The sequence below is a fragment of the Fusarium oxysporum genome, chromosome IV (genome assembly GCF_013085055.1).
Source record: "Fusarium oxysporum Fo47 chromosome IV, complete sequence".
In the NCBI taxonomy this organism is placed as follows: Eukaryota; Fungi; Ascomycota; class Sordariomycetes; order Hypocreales; family Nectriaceae; genus Fusarium; species Fusarium oxysporum.
Genome location: NC_072843.1, coordinates 445,529 through 466,614, shown reverse-complemented (window position 1 = coordinate 466,614; position 21,086 = coordinate 445,529). Strand labels below are relative to the sequence as shown.

The 21,086-nt window shown below is 48.1% G+C and overlaps 8 protein-coding genes across 8 annotated transcripts; 5 read left to right on the top strand and 3 right to left on the bottom strand.

Moving 5' to 3' along the window:
- Window positions 1–710: 710 nt before the first annotated feature.
- FOBCDRAFT_219768 (beta-lactamase/transpeptidase-like protein) lies at window positions 711–2,171 on the top strand. Its single transcript, XM_031180108.3, has one exon. It carries the CDS (start codon window positions 744–746, stop codon window positions 2,049–2,051), a length of 1,308 nt encoding a protein of 435 aa, XP_031045995.3. The 5' UTR covers window positions 711–743; the 3' UTR covers window positions 2,052–2,171.
- A 1,344-nt stretch (window positions 2,172–3,515) lies between these two features.
- FOBCDRAFT_291140 (general substrate transporter) lies at window positions 3,516–5,213 on the bottom strand (the record flags this gene model as incomplete). The annotated part of the gene is made up of 2 exons (XM_031180109.3): window positions 3,516–4,264; window positions 4,313–5,213. The coding sequence occupies 2 exons, from the start codon at window positions 5,211–5,213 to the stop codon at window positions 3,528–3,530; spliced, it is 1,638 nt and encodes a 545-aa protein (XP_031045996.2). The 3' UTR covers window positions 3,516–3,527.
- Window positions 4,927–5,988, top strand: FOBCDRAFT_219766 (uncharacterized protein). The gene has a single exon (XM_059609541.1). The coding sequence runs from the start codon at window positions 5,303–5,305 to the stop codon at window positions 5,924–5,926; it is 624 nt and encodes a 207-aa protein (XP_059467050.1). The 5' UTR covers window positions 4,927–5,302; the 3' UTR covers window positions 5,927–5,988.
- On the bottom strand, window positions 5,978–8,640 carry FOBCDRAFT_219765 (uncharacterized protein). The gene has a single exon (XM_031180110.3). The coding sequence runs from the start codon at window positions 8,297–8,299 to the stop codon at window positions 6,056–6,058; it is 2,244 nt and encodes a 747-aa protein (XP_031045997.2). The 5' UTR covers window positions 8,300–8,640; the 3' UTR covers window positions 5,978–6,055.
- Window positions 8,641–8,801: 161 nt separating this feature from the next.
- FOBCDRAFT_179951 (type I 3-dehydroquinase-domain-containing protein) lies at window positions 8,802–13,234 on the top strand (the record flags this gene model as incomplete). Its single annotated transcript, XM_031180111.3, has 5 exons — window positions 8,802–11,516; window positions 11,956–12,229; window positions 12,371–12,409; window positions 12,570–12,595; window positions 12,791–13,234. Exons 1-5 carry the CDS (start codon window positions 8,958–8,960, stop codon window positions 13,232–13,234), a joined length of 3,342 nt encoding a protein of 1,113 aa, XP_031045998.3. The 5' UTR covers window positions 8,802–8,957.
- Window positions 13,235–14,814: 1,580 nt separating this feature from the next.
- On the top strand, window positions 14,815–16,759 carry FOBCDRAFT_259179 (uncharacterized protein; the record flags this gene model as incomplete). The annotated part of the gene is made up of 1 exon (XM_031180113.3): window positions 14,815–16,759. Exon 1 carries the CDS (start codon window positions 14,822–14,824, stop codon window positions 16,757–16,759), a length of 1,938 nt encoding a protein of 645 aa, XP_031046000.2. The 5' UTR covers window positions 14,815–14,821.
- A 644-nt stretch (window positions 16,760–17,403) lies between these two features.
- Window positions 17,404–18,696, top strand: FOBCDRAFT_199625 (Alpha/Beta hydrolase protein; the record flags this gene model as incomplete). The annotated part of the gene is made up of 1 exon (XM_031180114.2): window positions 17,404–18,696. One exon carries the CDS (start codon window positions 17,404–17,406, stop codon window positions 18,694–18,696), a length of 1,293 nt encoding a protein of 430 aa, XP_031046001.2.
- Window positions 18,697–18,955: 259 nt separating this feature from the next.
- Window positions 18,956–20,513, bottom strand: FOBCDRAFT_238594 (cytochrome P450; the record flags this gene model as incomplete). The annotated part of the gene is made up of 5 exons (XM_059610224.1): window positions 18,956–18,996; window positions 19,026–19,415; window positions 19,461–20,196; window positions 20,232–20,357; window positions 20,460–20,513. The coding sequence occupies 5 exons, from the start codon at window positions 20,511–20,513 to the stop codon at window positions 18,956–18,958; spliced, it is 1,347 nt and encodes a 448-aa protein (XP_059464616.1).
- Window positions 20,514–21,086: the final 573 nt, after the last annotated feature.

Sequence of the window (21,086 nt, the reverse complement as noted above, 5' to 3'; positions counted from 1 at the left end):
ATGCTTCACAGAATACTTGATAAGTCTTGTTGAGCAACTATATCGGCTTAAAGAGGCATACTCAACGCCAGTAGATGCATGAGCTACAAAATCAGTGCCCATAACAACCTCGCCAAGCCTATTTAAGAAATATTAAACGTTTCCATTGGTTACTTATATAATGTCAGCTATTGCTTTCATTTTAACCGTGTATCGGTAAGAATGCTTCATGGCCGAATGATTACCCCGACTGATCTGCAAGGTTTTCGCGTTTTTGGGGTAGTTTTGGTTCATGGGTCGTCATGGTTCAGGCGATGGAGACATAAGCACGAGCATTTCCTTTAAGCAGGCGATGCAATGTTTAATTGAATTGCTGACTGAAAGAGGTGAGTCATTTGAGATTTGAGCTTAAGACTGTCTGGATGACGTCGTCTGACTGGTTGATCAAACAAGCGCAAAGGAATTCGATATCCGAATCTTGAAGCCAGAGTTTTAATAAGTCTCTTGAGTAGGGTATTCGAGAAGATAATAGATCTCTATCATAATACAAAGTGGTAGAGCCTTCCAACCGTTGACTCACCGGCCATATAATAGTGGTTATGAGAAGGAAATGGTTCAAGTCGATTCGCTCGCTCGGAAACTAAGCAGCATGATTGGTCGGTATAACAACTTGCCGTGTATATTGACCCACGTGATTAGACTCTCCCTCGGATGATTACCTTTCTGTCTTACATCAACCAACTGCATAAATACTCAGATTCCCAATGCTATCAAGACTGAAAATCACTCATCACTCACTTTTCGCTGCATCCTTCAAGCTACCAACCAGAATCAAATCTTTCTCCGCTCTGGCAATGGCGAGAACCATCGAGAAGAACTTCCAAGCCGCCATCGACTCTGGCAAGATCAACGGGGGCATTATCTGTGCTACCAACTCTAAAGGAGACTTCACCTATAATAAAGCCCTCGGCCAGCGAACTCTCCTCTCCGGTGAAAAGCGTCCCCAACAGCTCGATGATGTCCTCTGTCTTGCATCAGCTACAAAGCTCATAGCCTCCATCGCAGCTCTGCAGTGTGTGGACGATGGTCTTCTCACTCTCAAGGGGGATTTATCAAAGGTTGCGCCGGAACTGGCGGAGAAGCAGGTCCTCACAGGATGGTCAGAAAACGATGAACCGATTCTTGAACCAGCGTGTCAACCTGTCACGCTTGAGATGCTGCTTTCGCACAGCGCTGGAGTGGCGTATGATTTCTTGGAGCCGACTATTGGAAAATGGAGCAGAAAGTATAAACCTAAGGATGGAAAGAAGAGAAAGGTAGAAGATACTTTCATCTATCCTCTTTTGCATCAACCTGGAAAGGGGTGGATGTACGGCTCTGGTCTAGATTGGGCTGGTCGAATTGTTGAGCGCGTTACCGGAAATACCTTGGAGGAACATGTTCACGAGCGTATCCTGAAACCTCTTGGTTTGAAAACCGACGCACAGTTCTTTCCCGTCACAAGAGAGGATCTGCGTGAGCGTCTCGTCGATCTCAACCCCGATGATCCAAAAGGTCTCGGCTACGCAGTCATGGGTCAAGGGGCCGAAATCAACGGCCGTACAGATGGATGTTTCGGCGGCCATGGCCTCGCAATGCCTGCACCAACCTATCTCAAAATCACCCAATCCCTACTCGCCAACGACGGAAAGCTCCTTAAGCCCGAAACCTGCGCCGACATGTTTCAGAACCATCTTGCCCCTGAAGCACTTAGCGGTCAACAGGGCATGCTAGCTAGTCCACTCGGCCCTTTCTTTAGAGTTGGTATCGGCGAGGAGACGAAGCTTGGGCATGGGCTTGGAGGCACTATCACGCTTGAAGACGTTGAGGGGTGGTATGGTGCTCATACTATGTCTTGGGGTGGAGGTTTGACGTTTGCGTGGTTCATTGATCGCAAGAATGATATTTGTGGTGTTGGAGCTATTCTTGCAAAGTTGCCTCTTGATGGAGGGGTTGCGAGTGACTTGAAGGATGTTTTCAGAAAGGATATTTATCAAAAGTATGGTGCGTGGAAGAAGAATGGTGAGGTATAATATGGAGACAACCTATGATGACAGGAAGCCTTTGATAAGTTTATCCTGTACCACCTCAGCTCTATCCTAAGTTATCTCAACTACCTAAAAACCCTTACTATCTATGGCACCTCAGTCCACCTTGTTAGCCATTTTGCAGTTTTCTTTACCTTCAAAGGCCCAACGCCTTGTCACGCAGAAAGGGCAAACTCTTGGAGTCATTGGCCGGTATTATTGAACTGTCTAAGGTCTGTGTGAAATTATGAGCTTTCAACTTGCCTTCCGCTTCCAAGATGAAGGGGAGCTGTTCGACGCTGTCGGCAAATTCTACGAGAAGAGACATAATGAAATAAAGGAAAGAGGACAACCCCCTTTTTTGAACTTTCTACGCACCTGGACCATTCAACCTGGCTACGATCCGATGTCACGACTTAGAGGAAACAACCTCGAACTCAAGCCATCACTGATCAAAAGAGTACGGGTTTATTCGCAGATTTCACGCAACCTACCAGCTATGCCGGTTGTCAAGGGCCTTGTGATTCGTAGAGCTGTGCCTCGACTTATTGCGCTTCAATTTCTGGGGAGAGTCCTTCGAGAAAGCTTCGTGAGCCTGGAATCCTTCTCTTACTCGACTTACCTGTCACGCAAGGCATGATCAAGAGAGAGATTTTCTTCAAGGTAAAATCCCCTTTCAACCCAACTGTTGGACTAAAAGGTGCTAACAAGTTTAGGTCCTTCTACACAGCTACTTCCCTCCTTGCCTGAAACACTCAAGCAATTCATCTATAGCAAACTACCAGTCCTTGGGCTATTCAGTCCTCGCATGAGTGACATCAACCAAACCTCCTTATCACTCCGCTTCGCCCGAGTATATCACCGCTTCACCGAACTCTGTGTACCCCCGGATCTCGACCCTGTGTTATTCTTCAACGAAATCATAGCTCGCGGAAAGTGTGATGAGGCCAGACTCGAGAAGCTGGCTATGGCAACGAGGTGTCTAAGCCAGAGTTCAAATCAAAACACGGTAACAATCTGCCTGACCCTTGCCGCCCGAGCAACAGCGAACATGCCCCGGTTGCGAATTCTGGAGATGTGGTGCTCCTAGACTGGCTATGCATGCTTATTTCGGTGTGCTATGGATGATTTCAGGGTTGAAGTCACATGGAGATATTTACATCACCAGTCAAACTTTGATCTTCAGGAGAGAGTGCTTCGGGCATGGGCAAAAGTTGCTTCACCTCGTCTACTTCTTAGGAACTGCGCCCCTTTCAACAACACCCGACCAGGGTGGAAAGGATCAAGGATCCTTCCGCGTTTGCGCCTGAGGAGGCTTGCCTGTAGTCCACTCAACGAAGCTCAGTAAGGGGTGAACGAGTTGCCTAATTATTAGGCAACAAGTATTCAATCATTAAAACAAAGACGAAGATGTTGTTCATAGTGATGTATTAACCCAATCTAAATTATATTTAACCTCATACCTAAATCATCATTAAACTTTTAAGCCTTGCCCTCAATCTGCTCAGCATTGGCCTTCTCCTCTCGCAGATCAGCACCATCAGCATTATGACGGAACTCCTCATCCTGGAGTCTCAATTCCTCCATGACAATCTTGTTAGCCCTCCAGATAGGCTTAGTCTCAAACAGCTTGTCCATCGCCTCAAGAGGAACGCCCTTGGTCTCAGGAATGCAGAAGAAGACGAAGAAGATGGATAAGACCATGAGGGAGGCGAAGAAGATGTACACTCCCCATCCCCAAGCATTGAACATCTGCTCGGTGAAACGGGCGATGATAAAGTTCCAGAACCAGTTGTTGGCGGCGGCGTTGGCCTGGCCGAGAGAGCGGGTGGTCTGGTCGAACATCTCCGAGTTGAGAACCCATGGTGTACCGTTCCATGATGGTGTGTAGAAAGCGGTCCAGAGATAGAAGAAGAAGATAGCTGCAATGCCACCAGAAGAGAGGGTAGGGGTCTCTCCAGCATCGATCTTGGCCTGGTTGTTGGCGATCTTGATGTAAGCACCAATGAAGTACATGCAGAAAGCACCACCGCCAGCACCGATCATGAGAAGGTTTCGGCGACCGACGTGATCGATAAGAACGAGAATCCAGACAAAGGTAATAGCCGTCTTGACAACGCCAAAGATACCAGTGGTGAGGAAGCTAGTGTTGGTACCGGTGATGCCGATACTTCGGAAGACAGTGGGGCTGTAGTAGTTGATAGCGTTGATACCGGAGCCTGTGAAAAGTTAGTCATTGAAGTGAAGACTAGGATGAGTGTGCTTACCGTTTTGGAAGACGAAGAGAAGAGCACCGAGGAGGAAGCGCCATCGAACCTTGGCTTGCTTGAGAGCAGCAAAAGGCTTCCAGAAGCCAGCGCCAACAGCGCTGTTGAATCGGTCAATCTCAGCATCGATAAAGCCAATCTCCTCAACGATGTAGATATCCTCTCGGTCAAGATTTCGCATCCAGCAAAGGTTCTTGATAGCCTTGTCGCGCTTGCCCTTGGAGAACAACCATCGAGGCGACTCAGGAATGAAGACGGCACCGATAAGAAGAAGACCAGCAGGGATGAGCTGAACAGCAAAGGGGATCAGCCAGACGTTTTCGTTCTGGCCAGGGGCATAAGGGAGGTGCTGGTTGATTCCGTAGTTGATCCAGAAACCAACAAGACCACCGGCTTGCCATCCGACTTCGTAAAGACCGACAAGACGACCTCGTACAGCGGGAGGAGCCAATTCTGAGATGTAAATGGGTGTCATGTTGGAGCATCCACCGACACCGATACCGGCCAAGACGCGTCCACCGATAATAAGGCCGAGACCCCGGGCACCATTGGCACCCAGCATCATACCAGCACCGACCATAAAGACAAGAGAGAAGAGGATGAGAGAATATCGGCGACCAATGAAGTAACTGCTGACATAGGCGAACAGAGATCCAAAGAAGGCACCGGCCTGGTACACAGAGACAATGTTCTGCTTGACCAGGGCAAGCGCATTAGGCTCATAGTTCTCAAAGTTAAACTCCTGCACGAATGAGGGCAGAGCAAGTGTCGTGCCGATGAAAGCAGAGTCGTAACCAATTGTGCAAGCAGCCATTGATGCAATGGCGGCGCATGTGTAGACGCGCCAGTTGTAGACGGCCTTTGGCGTAGGCCGATCTTCTTGCAGAGTCAAGAGGCCCATGATTGCGGCGTCTCAAGGTTCAAATTTGAACTTTACTGCTTGAGAACTGTTGCAGCTGTGGGGAGATAAGGTTGCAAAGAAGGTTGTGGATGAACTGGAGAGTCGAAGAGACAATCCCCAAAACCGGTGGGGGGCAAAGATTTATACAAGTCAAGTTGACCCATATTCCCCCTAGTCTAGCAGTAAAACGTCTCCAAAAACTAGTGTGCCGCTGGACCAGCAAGGGCCAACTCAATTCAACAACCGAACAATTGCTTCTCCAGAATTGGAGATTCAGTCCGGGGTTTGCGGGGTTGGATCTGTGGGGGAAGAATATGCTTCCGTCGTTGCATGGGATTCGAGATTGTCATTGTCTGTTTGCTGGGACGCACAGGGTGTCTGGATCTCGTGTTGCTGAGAGAACGTGTCGAGGGATAAAGACTTTTCCGCGGTGCCACAATCCTGACTCAACTGTTCTGGGGTCTCCGCATCATTACCACCATGTGGCCGCGGATCTAACCTTGTTTCGTCAGGAAATGGGGAGAAAATCTCAAGCGCTCATCATTTATCCCTGTGTTCCCCATTTGCACGGCGATGTCGGCACTATTCCGAGGTTGATTGGACATTTTTCAGCAGCTCCAACACACCGCGTCAGCAAAAATATAGCATTCTCCGAGGATGAAAGGATGTTATTGCTGGGGATGTTTGTAAGTCGCACAAGGATCTCGGCCTGAACAGATGTGATCAGCGCTGTCAGTCTAGGCAGTTTCTTACGCCCCATCAGCCAAGACATCACAGGCAGGCAGGCAAGGACAACTTGGGTGAATATGTATCCGTGTAAATATTGATTAGATTGCATTAAATCATGTCCCAAAATCACCTTGAAACATCTCGCCAAGATCACATCCTGGCGCAAAGCCCAAGTTAGTCATAAACTGAGGATCCACATCAATACCATCCGCGCAGTCTATGGATCCAAGCTCATCCAGAATTGCGTCGTAATCAAGTAGTTGACTCGGCATCGAGTTTTGTAAGGACCCCATTTGCCCATCAAGAGATGGTGTATGAAGAGTATGAAAGGTCAGGTTAGGTGTAAGTGTGTATAGAGACTGTGAAGTAGCTGGGCTACGGTCTGCAGCTTGATAACGTTGCCGTTCATATGATAATGCTTGTTGCTCTTTTTGGCGTTGCTGCATTCGGCCGAGCTCATGTTCCAGTTCCCCGGATGTGATAGGGGCAGGGTGGTCCGTGTGATGTGAGGGATGAGAGGCGGTTGATATCTCATCCATAAATGATGGGCTCACTATTGGGCGGCGTGACGGATCCACAGAACTAGGTGTATGCTGGTTGCTTTTAGCTGCGTCTAACCCTTGATATTTGAGCTTCCAGCCGTCTGTGAGCGATCCAATTGTCGAATTCCACTTGACTTGGTCGTGTTCTGGCATTCGGTTCCCATGGCCGTGGTGCTTGACTATATCCATCAAGATGGCTATGATTGGTGGTGTTCCACCTGGTCCAAAGTTTTCCAGACACGACTCAACAACCTCTATGAAATTAGATAAGAGGGACGGCCGATGACCTGGCACCAAGTCCAAGGTAATTGCCAAGAACATGCCTTGGAGCAGGTATGCTGAGGGCATTCTTGGCGTCGAGCCACCGAAGATGAGGGAATTGCAAAATGAAAACCGAGCGTCCAGGCTTCTGACAAGGTCTTCTGGGGTGATTCGTTGAGGATTGCGGTCATTGTATAGCCTTGCATCCATGCTGGTACCCCAAAGTCTACAGAAAGCAAAAAGTTGTCGAAAGGTTGATAGTGGTGATCCGCAATCTGGCGTTGATTCTTGTCCATCATCCGCCGCCTTTCCGAATCCCGAAATCGAAGTCCATGGCTCGTTCAAGTCGAGAGGCTGTTCTATAACAACAGAAGGAAGACTATGTCGAATTCCCGATGTCACTTGCGGTTGACCAAGACTAAGTGAAGCAAGAGAATCCAGGATAAAGCTTCCCGCCAGCACCTTGACTTCGTTATGATTCAGAGAGGCTGCGTCGCCTTCCTTGACCGGAAACATGTGAGATGCTGTCGCGCGATAATGCAAAGCAAGACGCGAAGCCCGGCCTATCAAGATCCATGCTGTCATCGTCTTCTTTTGGCCCATGAGTACTAGCGAATGAAGGAGGAGTGAGGAGATATGGGCCAATTCGAAGGTCTCGTCGTCGGAGGGTATAAGCCGTTGCGCGATGGAGTAAATTTCGTTAGGAGAGAATCCGTTCTGTCGTGATGGGTTAGAAGAAGCCGCGTCTTGAAATGAAGAGACAGCAAAAACTGCCCAAAGCTGAGCGTGTAGCGTCGACGAGGGGTTGGCTTCGATGACAAGACCCTCTGGGGGATACATCAAAGCTGTGCGTGTGATGATTCCAGGTTCAATAATTGGGAACCAGCTGTGAGTGTAAGACATGTAGATGTCGACAAGTCTTTTCCAGTGTGGGGGCAATGTCAGCTTGGTAGGTAATGATGGCTGGTCTGAGTTGAAGTTGTAAGATGCCGCCGGGATGCTCGTCTGTGATGGATTGACGCCTTGTATCGATAGTCCGGGTGATGGTTTGCCGTCAAACAATTGTGCACCAGTCGGGCTGCTATCTTCAGTTCCCGAGTCGTCTGCGGATGTATCGTTTTGAGGCGTCTTCTCATCCGACAGCAACCTGCCAATGTCTTTGTGAACCCGACTCTTGCTCCATCGTCGGTAGAGGCGATGGCCAGCTTTGTCCTTCGTCGCGAGGATGCGGGTACCATCTGCTCCATCATTCTGTGTAAGGAGACGATGAAGAGCTCCCTCACAGCCAGGAACCTGTTCAAAGAGCCATGCCAGCGACAACTCAATTGTCCGTAGGTATCCCGTCTGCACGCCTCTCTTGCGGGACGCAGGGGTGTATGAGCATGGCCTGTTTTGCGCGGTGCATGTTCCACAGTGAGGACGGGCGCCATCGCACTTTTCTCTAGCAGTGCGACATGAATCACAGGCAAGGGAGACTCGTTGACGTTTGGCGGGAGCTGTGGTTGCGGGAGCGCTGGTAGTATCCGCATCGTTTTCGCGTTTCCTAGGCGGCATTGCTTGGATGTAGTTGATCAAAGAATGAATGAGCTGCCTGCGCCGCGAGGCCAGCAGTCATGACGAAATGAAAAGAGAGATGAGGGGAGAGGAGCCTAACAGCAGTTGAAGAGGGATCAATGCTTGCTAGTATGACGATGATGTGGATTGTATACGAGTCCCATGTCAATAAAGCTCAGCTCAGATACGCGATTCCTGTGCCATTGTCATGCAGATCTGTCTCCCATGACCGAATTCCAAAGCAACAGTACTGGACAAAAGCAATACGATACGATGAGACGTGATGCGGGGAGAATCTGGGGCCCTGGAATAATTCTGTGTTGCTTGAGGATGGTCTGTAGGTTCCAGCCTCCAAGTTCCGACCGCCGAGTCATCACCGATGTAATTGGACAGGACCTCGGAGTGGGTCGGATAAACGCTTTCCCGACCAATCGCCTCGCTCTTGCCCCGGATTGTCTGGTGGGGGATCTACCGAGCTTCCTCGCCCATCGCCCACCCACTTCACAACTGACAGTCGGACTCAGCGCTTCTCGACAAGCCCACATCACCATTCTCCCCTACCCAACAAAGAGACCCTTCTCTACAGCCTCAATAACTGCGATATCCTGGTGACTATGGCGCCTTCTTGAAACAGCGCTGGTCAAAAGAGTCCGGACACATGCAACACGAAATGGCAGGCGTCAAGAGGTCCCTGGGGACCTTTCTTGGCCACGAGGATACCTTGCTTCGGCCAAACGGCCACAGCCGACCGAAGACCGTCCACTACAATCATGGAATTCCCCGCGATAACCTCGATAATTCGACACCGCAATCACAGTCTTTCAAACTGAGCGATGTGCTTCAGTCTCAACCTCCATCCCGGGCTACTTCTCGAGCCAATTCGAGAGCCAATTCTCAATCCGCGGCTCCGTCAAATACGGACCAACACGATGGACTTACTCGAACGCCCTCTCCAACCTTTCCTCCCTTGACTGGGCAGGTTCCAGATTTTAGTCCAGATGCGTCAATGATACTTGTTGGTATGCGCGGAGCTGGAAAGTCGACATTGGCTATCATGGCATCCTCGGCAATGGACCGCAAAGTCATTGATCTTGAGCCAGCTTTCCAGAGATCCATGGGCCTGTCGAGTGCCGCTTATAAGTCCGAACATGGGTCTTCAGAGTGCTACAAGCAGCAAGCCAAGGTCCTGCAAAGTATTTTGCAGCGACATTCTACTGGCTGCATCCTTGTCTGTTCCTGGATGGAGAGTCGCGTGCAGAGTCTCCTCCGAGAGTTTGCAGCGACCAACCCAGTCATCCACATTGTCCGCGATTTTGATGCCATTCAAAGTCATCTCAAGATCCGCGACGGTACCAAGGTCCAGAGCTTGCTCGATGTTAGCAACGCCATCTTTAGGTCTTGCACCAACTTCGAGTTCTTCAATGTCACAGAGAAAGTTTCCAAGTCGTCGCTTTCTCGGGAATCATTGACACAAAGATCACCTGCTCCATATTTAACATTAAAACATGTTGAGCGACACTTCCTAAAGTTTCTGTCTCTTGTTTACCCAGCGGGCACAATACCGTTCACAGATTCTGCATTCCCATTATCGAGGATACCTGCGGAGGAACGCAACTTTACCTACGCTACCTCCATTCCTCTTGCCGACGTTCTTAAAGACTCTGTGGATGTTGAAGAGCATGTCATTGGAGCAGATGTTGTGCAAATAGTCGTCCATGATTTGGCTGAACATGCCGAACAGGGCACATTGACGTCTGAAGCCAGCGCAAAGCTGCTTGCCAACATTACCAAAGGTGTCGGTATCGTAAGGCGAAGCACAATCTTACCCATAATCCTGCATCTATTCCTACCTCATACAGCAAGCGACGAAGTCTTGCGTGTCTACCTCGATCTCGTTCACCATTCCGTACGACTAGCACCAGAAATGATGACAGTTGATCTTCGACTCGAAGACGTCCACATCTCACGCATACTATCTATTCGAAAGAGAACAAAGATGATTGGCAATTGTTTCATTACCACAGATCCTCCGTCATGGGAATCTCCAATATGGATGTCGTGGTATAAGAAGGCCAACAATCTGGGATGCCATCTTGCTCGATTGATTCGACCTGCAGTTACTATTGAAGACAATTTCCGCATTCACTACCTTAAGACATCAGTTGCAGCTTTACAGGGGCCGAAGATCCCACTTATATCTTACAATTCTGGCCCTCTGGGTCGGAATTCCCAAGCTTTCAATCGTATTCTTACTGTTGTCCGACCAGACTCGCTGGAGCGGGTGAATCCCAGGCCCCCAATAACACCATCAATTACCACGGTCGGCGCAACAGAAGCTCTTTTCTCGTCTTTTATATACGACCAGATGAAGCTTTACGTCTTTGGCGCCAACGTGAGCTATAGTTTGTCTCCTGCGATGCACAAAGCAGCATTAAAGGCATGCGGTTTGCCCCATACCTACGAACCAGTGTCTTGCGCGTCGCTTAGAGGAATCAAGCATTTAATCGAGGATCCAGAATTTGGTGGAGGTTCAATCGGCCTCCCCTTCAAAGTTGAGATCATTACCTTGACACATTCATTGAGCAAACATGCCCGGGCAATCGGTGCCGTTAATACGCTGATTCCCATCCGCTCCCTAAATGAAGACGGGACAATTCCTACTGGGGCTGCTTTCTTCGATAGCGTTAATCGCTCTGGTCCCATCAAGGCTCTGTATGGCGAAAATACGGACTGGATTGGCATCCGCGCGTGCATTCGCCGCGGCCTCTCTCCCGCCAACGCAGTCGTGTCCAGCACCTGTGGTCTGGTCATTGGAGCGGGTGGCATGGCTAGAGCAACGGTCTACGCGATGCTTCAAGTTGGTATCAAGAACATTGTTATCTGTAATCGCACACCCAAGAACGCCGAAAAAATGGTGTTGCACTTTACGCAGGTCCTTGAGAGGAAGGACCATGGCCTACTGAGCGCCGGTAGCGAGCATTCTCGCTTCCATGTCATCGAGTCAATAGAAGATGCCTGGCCAACAGAATTCCGACTACCCACCGTCATTGTTTCTTGTATCCCAACTCACCGCATCGGCAACGTCCCAGCCCCCGAACTTACCCTCCCCAACGAGTGGCTGGGAAGTCGGACTGGTGGTGTCGCAATTGAGCTTGGGTACAAGACATTATATACACCATTCCTAGCCCAATTCCGAGCAGAGTCGCATCGTGGTTGGGTAAGTATGGATGGTCTTGATATGTTGCCAGAGCAAGGTTTTGCTCAATTTGAGTTGTTTACTGGTCGGAGAGCACCGCGTCGGCTTATGAGGAGGATGGTGTTTGAGGCATACCCCAATGAGGAGGGCAAGTCGAATTTTGAGGAGTTACAGCCTAGGTTGCAGTCACTTGATGAGCAGGAGACATGATAATGAATTGAAGTTTGAGTAATGTATCTGAATAACTCATTGCTGTTGATTGTGTTCAAATCATTTATCTTTCGTAAATTACTGCAGGTATGGCTGGCCCAACGTCCAGGCCGCTTAAGATCACCTGGCATGGTTCATGACCCTTGCAGTCAATTACATATTGCTAATCCTCATCATTTGACTCTCTCACTCAATCCGGACGCATCACGGCCCGTTTCTCCGCGTGATGCTATCTCGCTGTATCCCCAAGTCTCTTCGGGGAGTCAAGCCTACCCTGAAGTTCTCGTCTCGCTTATATCACAATGCTGTCGCAAAGTTCACCAACATCGATAAAAAGGGCATGCCTGTCTCCTATGATACTGGTATCATGATTGGCGAACCTGGGGAAAGTTATATTTATATTGAGCCCGATATCGGGAAAGCTTTCAGGCGTGCTGTTGTTTCCCAACTTGGATCCGATGGTGCACACCAAGTCGTAACGCTGCCACTTCGTTTTGATCACCGTTCATTACACTTCATACATCGTAAGTGCCCTTCAGAGGAACAGAGCACGAATTCACCTGTTAATGAAAAGGTAGAGTCCTTTCCGCTTCCTCGGATTGAGATACACCAAAACTTGGGCGATTCTAAGCATGACGTGAGTTCTGCGACACTTTGGCTCACAGGGAATTGGAATGCAGTCGCACTTGATAGGTCACCAGACGGTTCGTATCTTGTTACCAATGCACATTTTTGAACGACTCTAATCATTTCGTGCTTTTCTCCTTTCGATAGAGGATTTTGAGAGAATGTCCCGAGAAACCGCTGTCAAGCTCAAGGGCGCATTGGATAAGTTGAAGGATAGCTAGTTTGGTTATGAAATAGGCTTACTTGAACCTGGAGCCTCTAATGTATTTTGTTATTTGTCTGGAAACCAATTGAGGCATAAATGATACCGTCCATTCACAAGTTGGCTTCCGTTCTCTCTCTCACAAGTTTCGAGCATCAGGTATCCACGCCTTTTCGATATCCTACTCCGCTTATCATCACCACTTTCAATCACTGACCTGCTATATCAATTTATACCATATTACCCAAATGTAAAGCACCCTTCTTTAATTGGTCTGTTGATTCTTCTCATGTTTATGATGTCTGCCCAATCCTTTCGTTTCCTCACTGCAGCTCAAAAATTTCGACTCTACGAAACAAATATCATTCGCGCTAGACCTACCCAGATGACTTACCTCGAGTCTGCTGTTTTCTCGCCCCAGCAACACAAGAACTATGACCAGGAGGATCCTTTTCAGCTAGGAAGCATTCTAGCCCAGAAGATCATCCTAAATCACCCTTATCAAGATAGGAACAAGAGGATGGCTCTGGTAGCGGCCAATATGTTCCTACAGTTACACGGTTACCAGCTACGGAAGCCACTGTTTATCAGCGATGAAATCGATGAACAAATTAAGGACGCCCATTGCGCTGTTGCCACGAAACAATGGGATGCTAAGCAGTTGGCAAGCTTCTATAAGAGTATTGCAACATCACTTTGACGTGTTGATTGATTGATTGGTTTTCTTCCCCCCTTTGTACTTGATTTTGATACGATGTCATGCCACTTGCCCGGCGTTTCTAGAGTAAGCCTGCGTGACTTTATTCAACGTCATATACCAAAACTACTGTACCTATGATAGGCTAATACTACCAGCTCGTGACTTGTCGTGTATCCAAATTTGGCAAAGACCAAAGTATATCCCCACTTCAGCAAACAATTACCGACGGCCCGAAGAACCTCCTTCTAGAATCTAAGATAGTCACGAATGCGTCATGATCATGCTCATATCCATCACATGTGGCCCGTTGCCGGATTTAGATGCGGGGATCGGGGTATATAAAGCGCTTGGGTAGCCAAGTTCATGACTTGAGCCTTTGAAACTCTCCATATTCGAATTTTTCAAGTCACTATCTCGTCACATACAACTTTATAACTTTACGTCTGTCATCATGGCTTGCGATTGTGGATCTACTTGTAACTGCGGCGGTCCTAGCTCTTGCTCGTGTGGCCAGAGTTGCTCTTGCAAGAACTGCGGCGTGAGTACTGAAAGAATCTCGAATAATACTATCTCTGATATCTCCGAACAGAAATAAACTACGCCAAGGTATAGGAGGCTGGAGGTATATGACTGAGTTGTCGGGGCCGGTGGATATCAATAATTCCTTAGCTCTACGACAACCTTTCATCAATACAAGCCTGAACGAAGTACCATTTGAAATAATAGGTCCCCAAACACACGTGAAATGGTAGACAAAATCAATCTGGTCAAGTGTTGGTTCAAGCCATCAATAACAGGGGCGTCAAGGATCAAGATCCAACGATAACTTCTTCAGCTAAAGCCAAACTCCAATAATAATTGCCTTAGCCTTTCCTCTGATACCCTGCTATGCTTCTAAGCGAATAAAGACAGGCATTCCTTTTGGAGCTGTTGACGCGAATAGCACTTCTGGAGACTGGAGTTTAACCAAGCGCTTAAAATTAACCGCCTGCGTTGAGGTTGGCAGTGAATGATCGAGATCAAGAGTTCTCATTATATCCGAACCTATGATCTCTGCATCTAATTAAGGTCTTTTTCATATATTAAATTCCCAGTTATACGCGTTTTCATACCGAGTCTAAGATGATATAATCCTGACATCAAGGCTTCTTTTATTCATGGTGAAATTATCGAAGCTACAGTTATTTCTCACAGCTATTCAATGGTTCCAGAATTAAATGACGATCATGACATGATCTAATAAAAGGATTCTGCAATGATCCATTAAATTGTGTCTCAGCGCGAAATCGACGCGTGTTATTGGCTGAGCTCTATGCATGTTGGTTGTATGCGTTTCATCTACAGGCTAAACCCTGCAATTGGGTACAAGAAATGGCAAGAACCGCCCTGCAAATTTGTTAGTGCTACCCGCCATTTCCAGCGATTAGCACTAACAACGCTCCTAACAAGGCAAGTACCATGCTTCTCTCCTGCAGAAGGTAAGGCATTCTTAGGACTCAAGGAAAGCGCTTCGAGTCAATGATAAATAGGGAAGCTGCTCTGTGCTTTCCGTAGCGTTCATCATACCATACACAAAAAACATTCATTATGGAAACCTTCTCGAGGCAGCAACACAAACACCACGACATCAACATCACAACCAAAGACGTTTCTTCACGAAAAGCCAAACCTGGCCCTATTCGCTCCTGGCTATGGGAGACTCTATCGTTATTGTTCGCTCTGGGCTTGTTGATAGCTACGATTGTTATTCCAGCACAGAACAATAACAGAGTCTTGAAACCATGGCCATACGACATCAGCCTCAACACAATTATTGCTATCCTTAGCACCTTTATGAGAGCTTCAATGTTACTTGTCGTTGCTGAGCTCATCGGTCAGATGGGATGGAATGCTGTGCAGCAGCCCCGTCCTGTTTCCGATCTTCATCATTTCAACAATGCCAGTCGCGGCATCCTTGGAGCGATGAAGCTATTCTGGACTGTTCCTCCACGGCTCACAAGCATCGTCGCCGCTCTTGTTATCATTATATCTCCCGCAATCACTCCCTTTGCCCAGCAGTCTGTCAGCACAGTTCCTTGCCCGAGAACAGTCCTAGGCGCGCAAGCATCTCTACCGATTACTCATTATGTCCCTGCCGTCAATTCGAGCTTTCGAACAAGTGCCGCTGGCAATCACATTTCAGGTGATATGAAAGTCGCCATGATGAATGGCCTCGTCAACCCTACGGGTAAGGACACAGCTATAGCAGCAACTTGCTCAACTGGAAACTGCACATTTCCATCAGACTCCCAAGGCGTAACCCATTCCTCGGTTGCCATGTGCAGTGCCTGCATTGACACCACGGAGTTTATCAAGTTGGAAGTCATTACTAACGAGAGTAATGGAACCTATGGTTACTTCGGCAAAGTTTACAACTACACTCTGCCAAATGGTCAGTGGATTCAGGCTGTTGTCAAAAGCCAGGTCATGGTATTGTCGGGGGATTTGGACTGGGCCCTCGACACACCCGACTCCAATTTTGCCCAGTTGGCCAAAGTCGCTATTTCGAATTTGACGACTCTAAGCTTCACGCAGAACGGTTGCAACGTTACTGATAGCAGGCACGCAACCTGTCCTGAGGATAGGCTGATCTCAAAAACCCCAGAGGGAATGCGTTATCAGTATGCCATAGCAACTTCATGTGCCCTCTATCCTTGCATCAAGAAATACCACGCCAAGGTTGAGAAGGGTTCGCTCATCGAGAAGGTGGTTGACGAGCAGCCCATCGATTACAACAGGGCTGCCGATGACATCGCAGGAAATCGTGTTGGGGTACAACAGCCCTGCATGATCAATGGGACTGAATATCAACTTGCCAACTTTTCCCAAACCAAGGAACCCTCATACTCAGAAACAATTGTCCCAATCGATGGTACTAACTATACAGTCCCGCATCAATGTGTCTACACGCTCACGTTTAGCTACCGGCAAGCACTAGCAAGCTTCATTGAGAATACACTTTTCAACACTGTCTGCTTCGCCAATATATATGGTGGCGGGAAAGACCAGCTTGATTGTGGCGACCAATGGTGGCTACCCCCACTCTATAACTCAACATTTCAAGGTCTCGATGCTGCTTTTGATTTGTTCACAACCGCCATAACAAACAACTTCCGCAAGCAGGGTGTAAGAGGTCTTTACCTGGACCATTTACTGGAAGGGACAGACAAGGCATCAGGCCAAGCTACAGAGATGGCTATCTGTACTGTGTTTGATTGGCGGTGGGTGCTTTTACCGGCCGGTCTGATGGCCATCACGATGCTCTTGTTGATAATTGCCGTTGTCCAAGGATTTACTAGCCCGGGAATGCCGGTGTGGAAGACTTCGATTCTTCCATTGTTGTTTTATGGACCTAATGTGGTGGGCCAGACACAGGAGACGGACTTGGATGATTTGCAGAAGGAGGCTGGAAGGGTGATAGTAAAGATTGAGCATGATGAGAATGTCAGACTTGGACAGGTTGATACTAGGGGGACGGAAAGTTGAAAAATCATTCTTTTGGGAGGAGTAGGGTGTCATGAAGATTTAATAGCATATGCTTGAATACGAGAAATTTAATCCTAATCGACCAGTCAGGACCTTTGGTATCTTGATAATCTCAGAGCATAAACAAGATGAGAATGGCACATCATACTTTTCCAGACATTTTGCAAAGGCTTCACGACAACGTAGGAAAGTCTGGCTTACATGGTCGCCTTGGAATAAACGAGCATCGGACTACATAGAATAGGGTAAACCGACTACTACTGGCAGTAGCATGTCGCTTTTAGAGCCAGAACAATATTTGGAGCCGAAGTCTTTCGGGCATGCTGTAAGCCACTGAATGAGAGCGGAAGTATTCCACTAGTTTTTTTCCACGACCCTGATCTACAGAGTTCTTTGATGTGATGTCAATGATGTCAAGTGTCTTGATTGACAGAATTAGCTTCAAATAGCCCCGTGGGAAGCGGATGCACGGCACTACAACATGGATACTCTGTATAATTGCCAAATTCGGAAATAGATCGGCCTGGGATGAGTTGATCGAAATACAGCTGCAATGAGCTGAACTGTTTTCTTTCCTACATACTTAACTTGCACTATCTTGTAACTGTGATTTTAGCGATTTCAATAGAAGCAAATCGATAATCATGAGCTTCGATCTATCGACGACGTACGAGCGGGCATTGCTCCGTCCGCTTGTCTTACCTCCCATCGATCCCACTGTCACGAACGAGTCGGCAGGTCTGTCAGAGGGGTCCAAATGGCGAGCTTCGACACATATTTTTCGGGGAACAGAAGATCGCGATGAGACTGATGCGTGGCCACCAGCCAAGTTCAACGATGACCCGTCCAATATTCCCAACGACGAGGCATACAACATCCCATACGATACAGCAAGCAAGAAAGCCAACAGCAGTATGTTCAAGCTGCACTCAGACTCAGGTCGGAGCAACAAATCGAATGTCCCGCCTCCTAAGCTGGTTGCCAAGCGCTACATTCCAACGAACCAAGTCAATAAGTCTGGACAGGGCGTAACTCTTCTCACGCTTACGGGCATGGGCGTTCCCAAGGAGATGTTTGAGCCTATGCTTGAAGACCTGCTACCTCGACTGCGCAAGTCTGGTGTCAAGGTTGAGGAGGTTTGGGCCATAGATATGCCACTTAGCGGAGAGACGGCCAAGGCTAATTCTGTGGGATACTTGTACGCCAATGAGAAAGACATCGTTCGAGATTTTCTGCTCTTCCTTACAGCCTACCTCCCTGTGCAACCCGGCGAAGAGCTACCGAAGCATCTTCAACCTCGAACAACAACAGACCAAGCTCAACAGCCTACACGACAGAATCTTCACGTCTTTGCCCACAGTCTCGGTGCTCAAGCCGCTATCCTAGCTTCCGTCCACGCACCAAACATATTCAGCAGCCTAATGGTCGTCGACCCAGCCATGATTCCAGCTGGAAAGATCAACGACGCTATGACAAAACTCCCCAAAGAGATCTTCTGTCTCGGTCTCAAGGAAAGTTTCCCCGATCGCAACGCCGTCGAGAACGCACTTCGCGAGAATAAACGTACACGAAACTGGGACGAACGCGCTATCCGTATGTTCACCCAACACGGTCTGGTCCCTAACGACAAGGGAGGAGTCAAACTCATTGCCCATCCAAGACTTGACTGGGCTTTATGGTACGACAAGCAAACGCCCGCAGAGTGTTACGATCGGTTCAGGGATATAAGTGTTCCGTTGCTTGCTATCATGCCCAAGAGGCCTTTTGCTGTGCCGGCGAAGATGTTCGAGGCTGACGTTAAGAAGTTGAAGGAGAGGGTTTATGTTAGGTGGGTTGAGGGGACACATCAGGTTGTTTATGAGAGGATGGATGACTGTGTTGGGTTTGTGGGGGAGTGGTTGGGGGATATTGCTGGTGAGAAGAGAGCTAAGCTGTAGCATGTCAGTTTATCAGACACATAGTTACACAGATAAATGCATGCAATAAACTTGATATGATTCAAACCGTTGCCGATGTGCAGTCTATATGCCTAAATCTTTCTACCATTCTTCTAATTTTTTGATCTTCACATGTAACCCACCAGCCGGTCTCGCCGTCAATCCTCCTTTGACATCAACATTCTTCTCATCAATTGACACCCCATCCCTCAACTCAAACTCAAAACTTCCAACCCACCCCGCCAACAAACACGCCAACTCAGCCCTCGCAAACCCCTGTCCAATACACGCCCTCGGGCCCTGCAAAAACGACAAAAACCCATATTTACTCTCCGCACCTCCATGGGCACTCTCACCCAACCATCTATCAGGCTTGAATAAATGTGCATCTGATCCCCAGAGCTTAGAACAGCGGTTCGTAGCCCATGGTGCTATGACGATTCGGGTGCCTTTGGGTATGAACTGGTCGAGGATGGATGTGTCGTGGGCTGCTTCGCGGAGGGTTTGAGGGACGGGCGCGTAGAAGCGCAGGATTTCACTGCATACAGCTTGGAGATAGGGCATGGAGTCGACATTGACGCTGGAAATTGGGGATTCTTTTTCTTGGGTCAGTGGAGGGAGGCGTTGACGGATTTCGTGGCGGAGTCGGTCTTGGACTTCTGGGTGTTTGGCAAGGAGGTAGATGCCCCATGTAAATGTAGCTCCTGTTGTGTCGTGGCCTGGAATTGTCAGCTGTTGTGACACTTTGTGGGGAGATAACTTACCAGCCGCAAGCAATGTCATTGCTTGATCAATGAGTCCATCCTCAGTGAACGTCCCAGTCCATATCGCTGCAGAGATGATATCCATATCATCCAATTTCTTCTCCTTCAGTTTCTTCTGCTTCGAAGAGATTACGTCTCTGCACGTCTCGCGTATCGACCGGGCTGCCTGGCTCATATCCGAGTTAAGCTTAATAGGTAGAGCTGTAAGAACCCAGGCTGGAACCAGACTCTCGATAAGGTGCAGCATACGAGCTTGAGCTGATGGTTGAAACACGATGTTATATGTCTTCACCATCTCGTTCTGCCCGTCTTGTATAGCTCCAAAATCCCTTCCCAGGCCTGCTACACCGATCAGGTCCAAAGTTATTCTTGAAGCCCACTCTACTACCTCCACGGTCTCGAGTCTATCAGCTGTGATTCTCTCGATCATCTCTCTCGTCTTATCCCAGTATAGTGGATACAGAGCCTTGATGCTTCTGGGTGCAAAAGCAGGATTCATGCTTCGTCTCTGCAACTTATGGGCATCTCCTTCAGACAGGATAAGGCCTATTCCTAAGAATCGCCCTGCTGTTTCTCTCAAGCTAGCAGGTTTTGGGAAAGAGTAGTTCTGGGTAACGAGAACTTCATGGAGAGCCTCGGGGGATGTGAGGACGATTCGTTCGGCGTTGAAGAAGCCCAGATATCGTAAGAAGCCATGGTTCGGGACTGTTTCGTTCCTGTTCCCCAGATTTGTGAGCTGGTTTTGAGGGATTAATAGAGATGTCTACTTACCATTCTCTCACTGGTGAACAGTAAGGCTCTCGATACAGCTTCATCCCATGGCCCCAAAGCCAGTGGTTTCCGCCAGGAGTGGGGATATGGCGAAGCGGCGATATGAATCGAGGGCGTATGAAGATCCTATAAATACACCAAAGTAATGTTTCTAAACAAATTGTCCCTAAAAAGCCGAGCAAAAATATTGACTTCTGGTTATCTGGGTGTAGCAGGGCCAGCAGGTACCCAGAGAGAGTAGCGCCCGTCAGTATGATCTGCCACGTTTCTATCATGATTCATATCTCAAAATTGCAGTATTTTTAAATAGTTGATCCCGTAACATGAATTTGCACCATAATAAAATGCAAGGTTTTCAGGGGACCTTCGCCAAGAGCACCTTAAATAAGACCCAAGGGATTTGCCGCAGAACTAAGTCTGATAGAGGAAACTAAACAACGGACCCTTCACGGTTTCAAATTCGTTTACTGACATGTAGATCCCAGTCTCATTCCTTCAGCTCCGTGACGATCATTTACCAGGGAACTATTTGATATACCCAAAAGGTTCTGAGGCCCCACATTCGCCTTGCCGTCTTCCTGGAGACGTTGTGGATTGATGGCGCAGTGCCACGACTAGATATCTGATCCTCAGTATTTCTTAAGCAATTTAGTATCGGTAAACGATAAGGGTTCTCTGACTTTACTTAGCTCCACGATGAGGTTAATCTTATATTTTAAACTTGGTTGTGCAGTGACGTAGGAGCGTGTTAGTAGCCAACCAATGATAAGCACCAACACTGACTAGGGTCTCGTTGGCATAGACCTTTGAATTCGGATAAATACTCCCTAAGAAGGGTAAGAAAGCTCAAGACCT

Bases quoted from the DNA above. Each gene is read 5' to 3' on its own strand.
- FOBCDRAFT_219768 (XM_031180108.3), top strand. From the start codon at position 744: ATGCTATCAAGACTGAAAATCACTCATCACTCACTTTTCGCTGCATCC.
- FOBCDRAFT_219766 (XM_059609541.1), top strand. From the start codon at position 5,303: ATGAACTGGAGAGTCGAAGAGACAATCCCCAAAACCGGTGGGGGGCAA.
- FOBCDRAFT_219765 (XM_031180110.3), bottom strand. From the start codon at position 8,299: ATGCCGCCTAGGAAACGCGAAAACGATGCGGATACTACCAGCGCTCCC.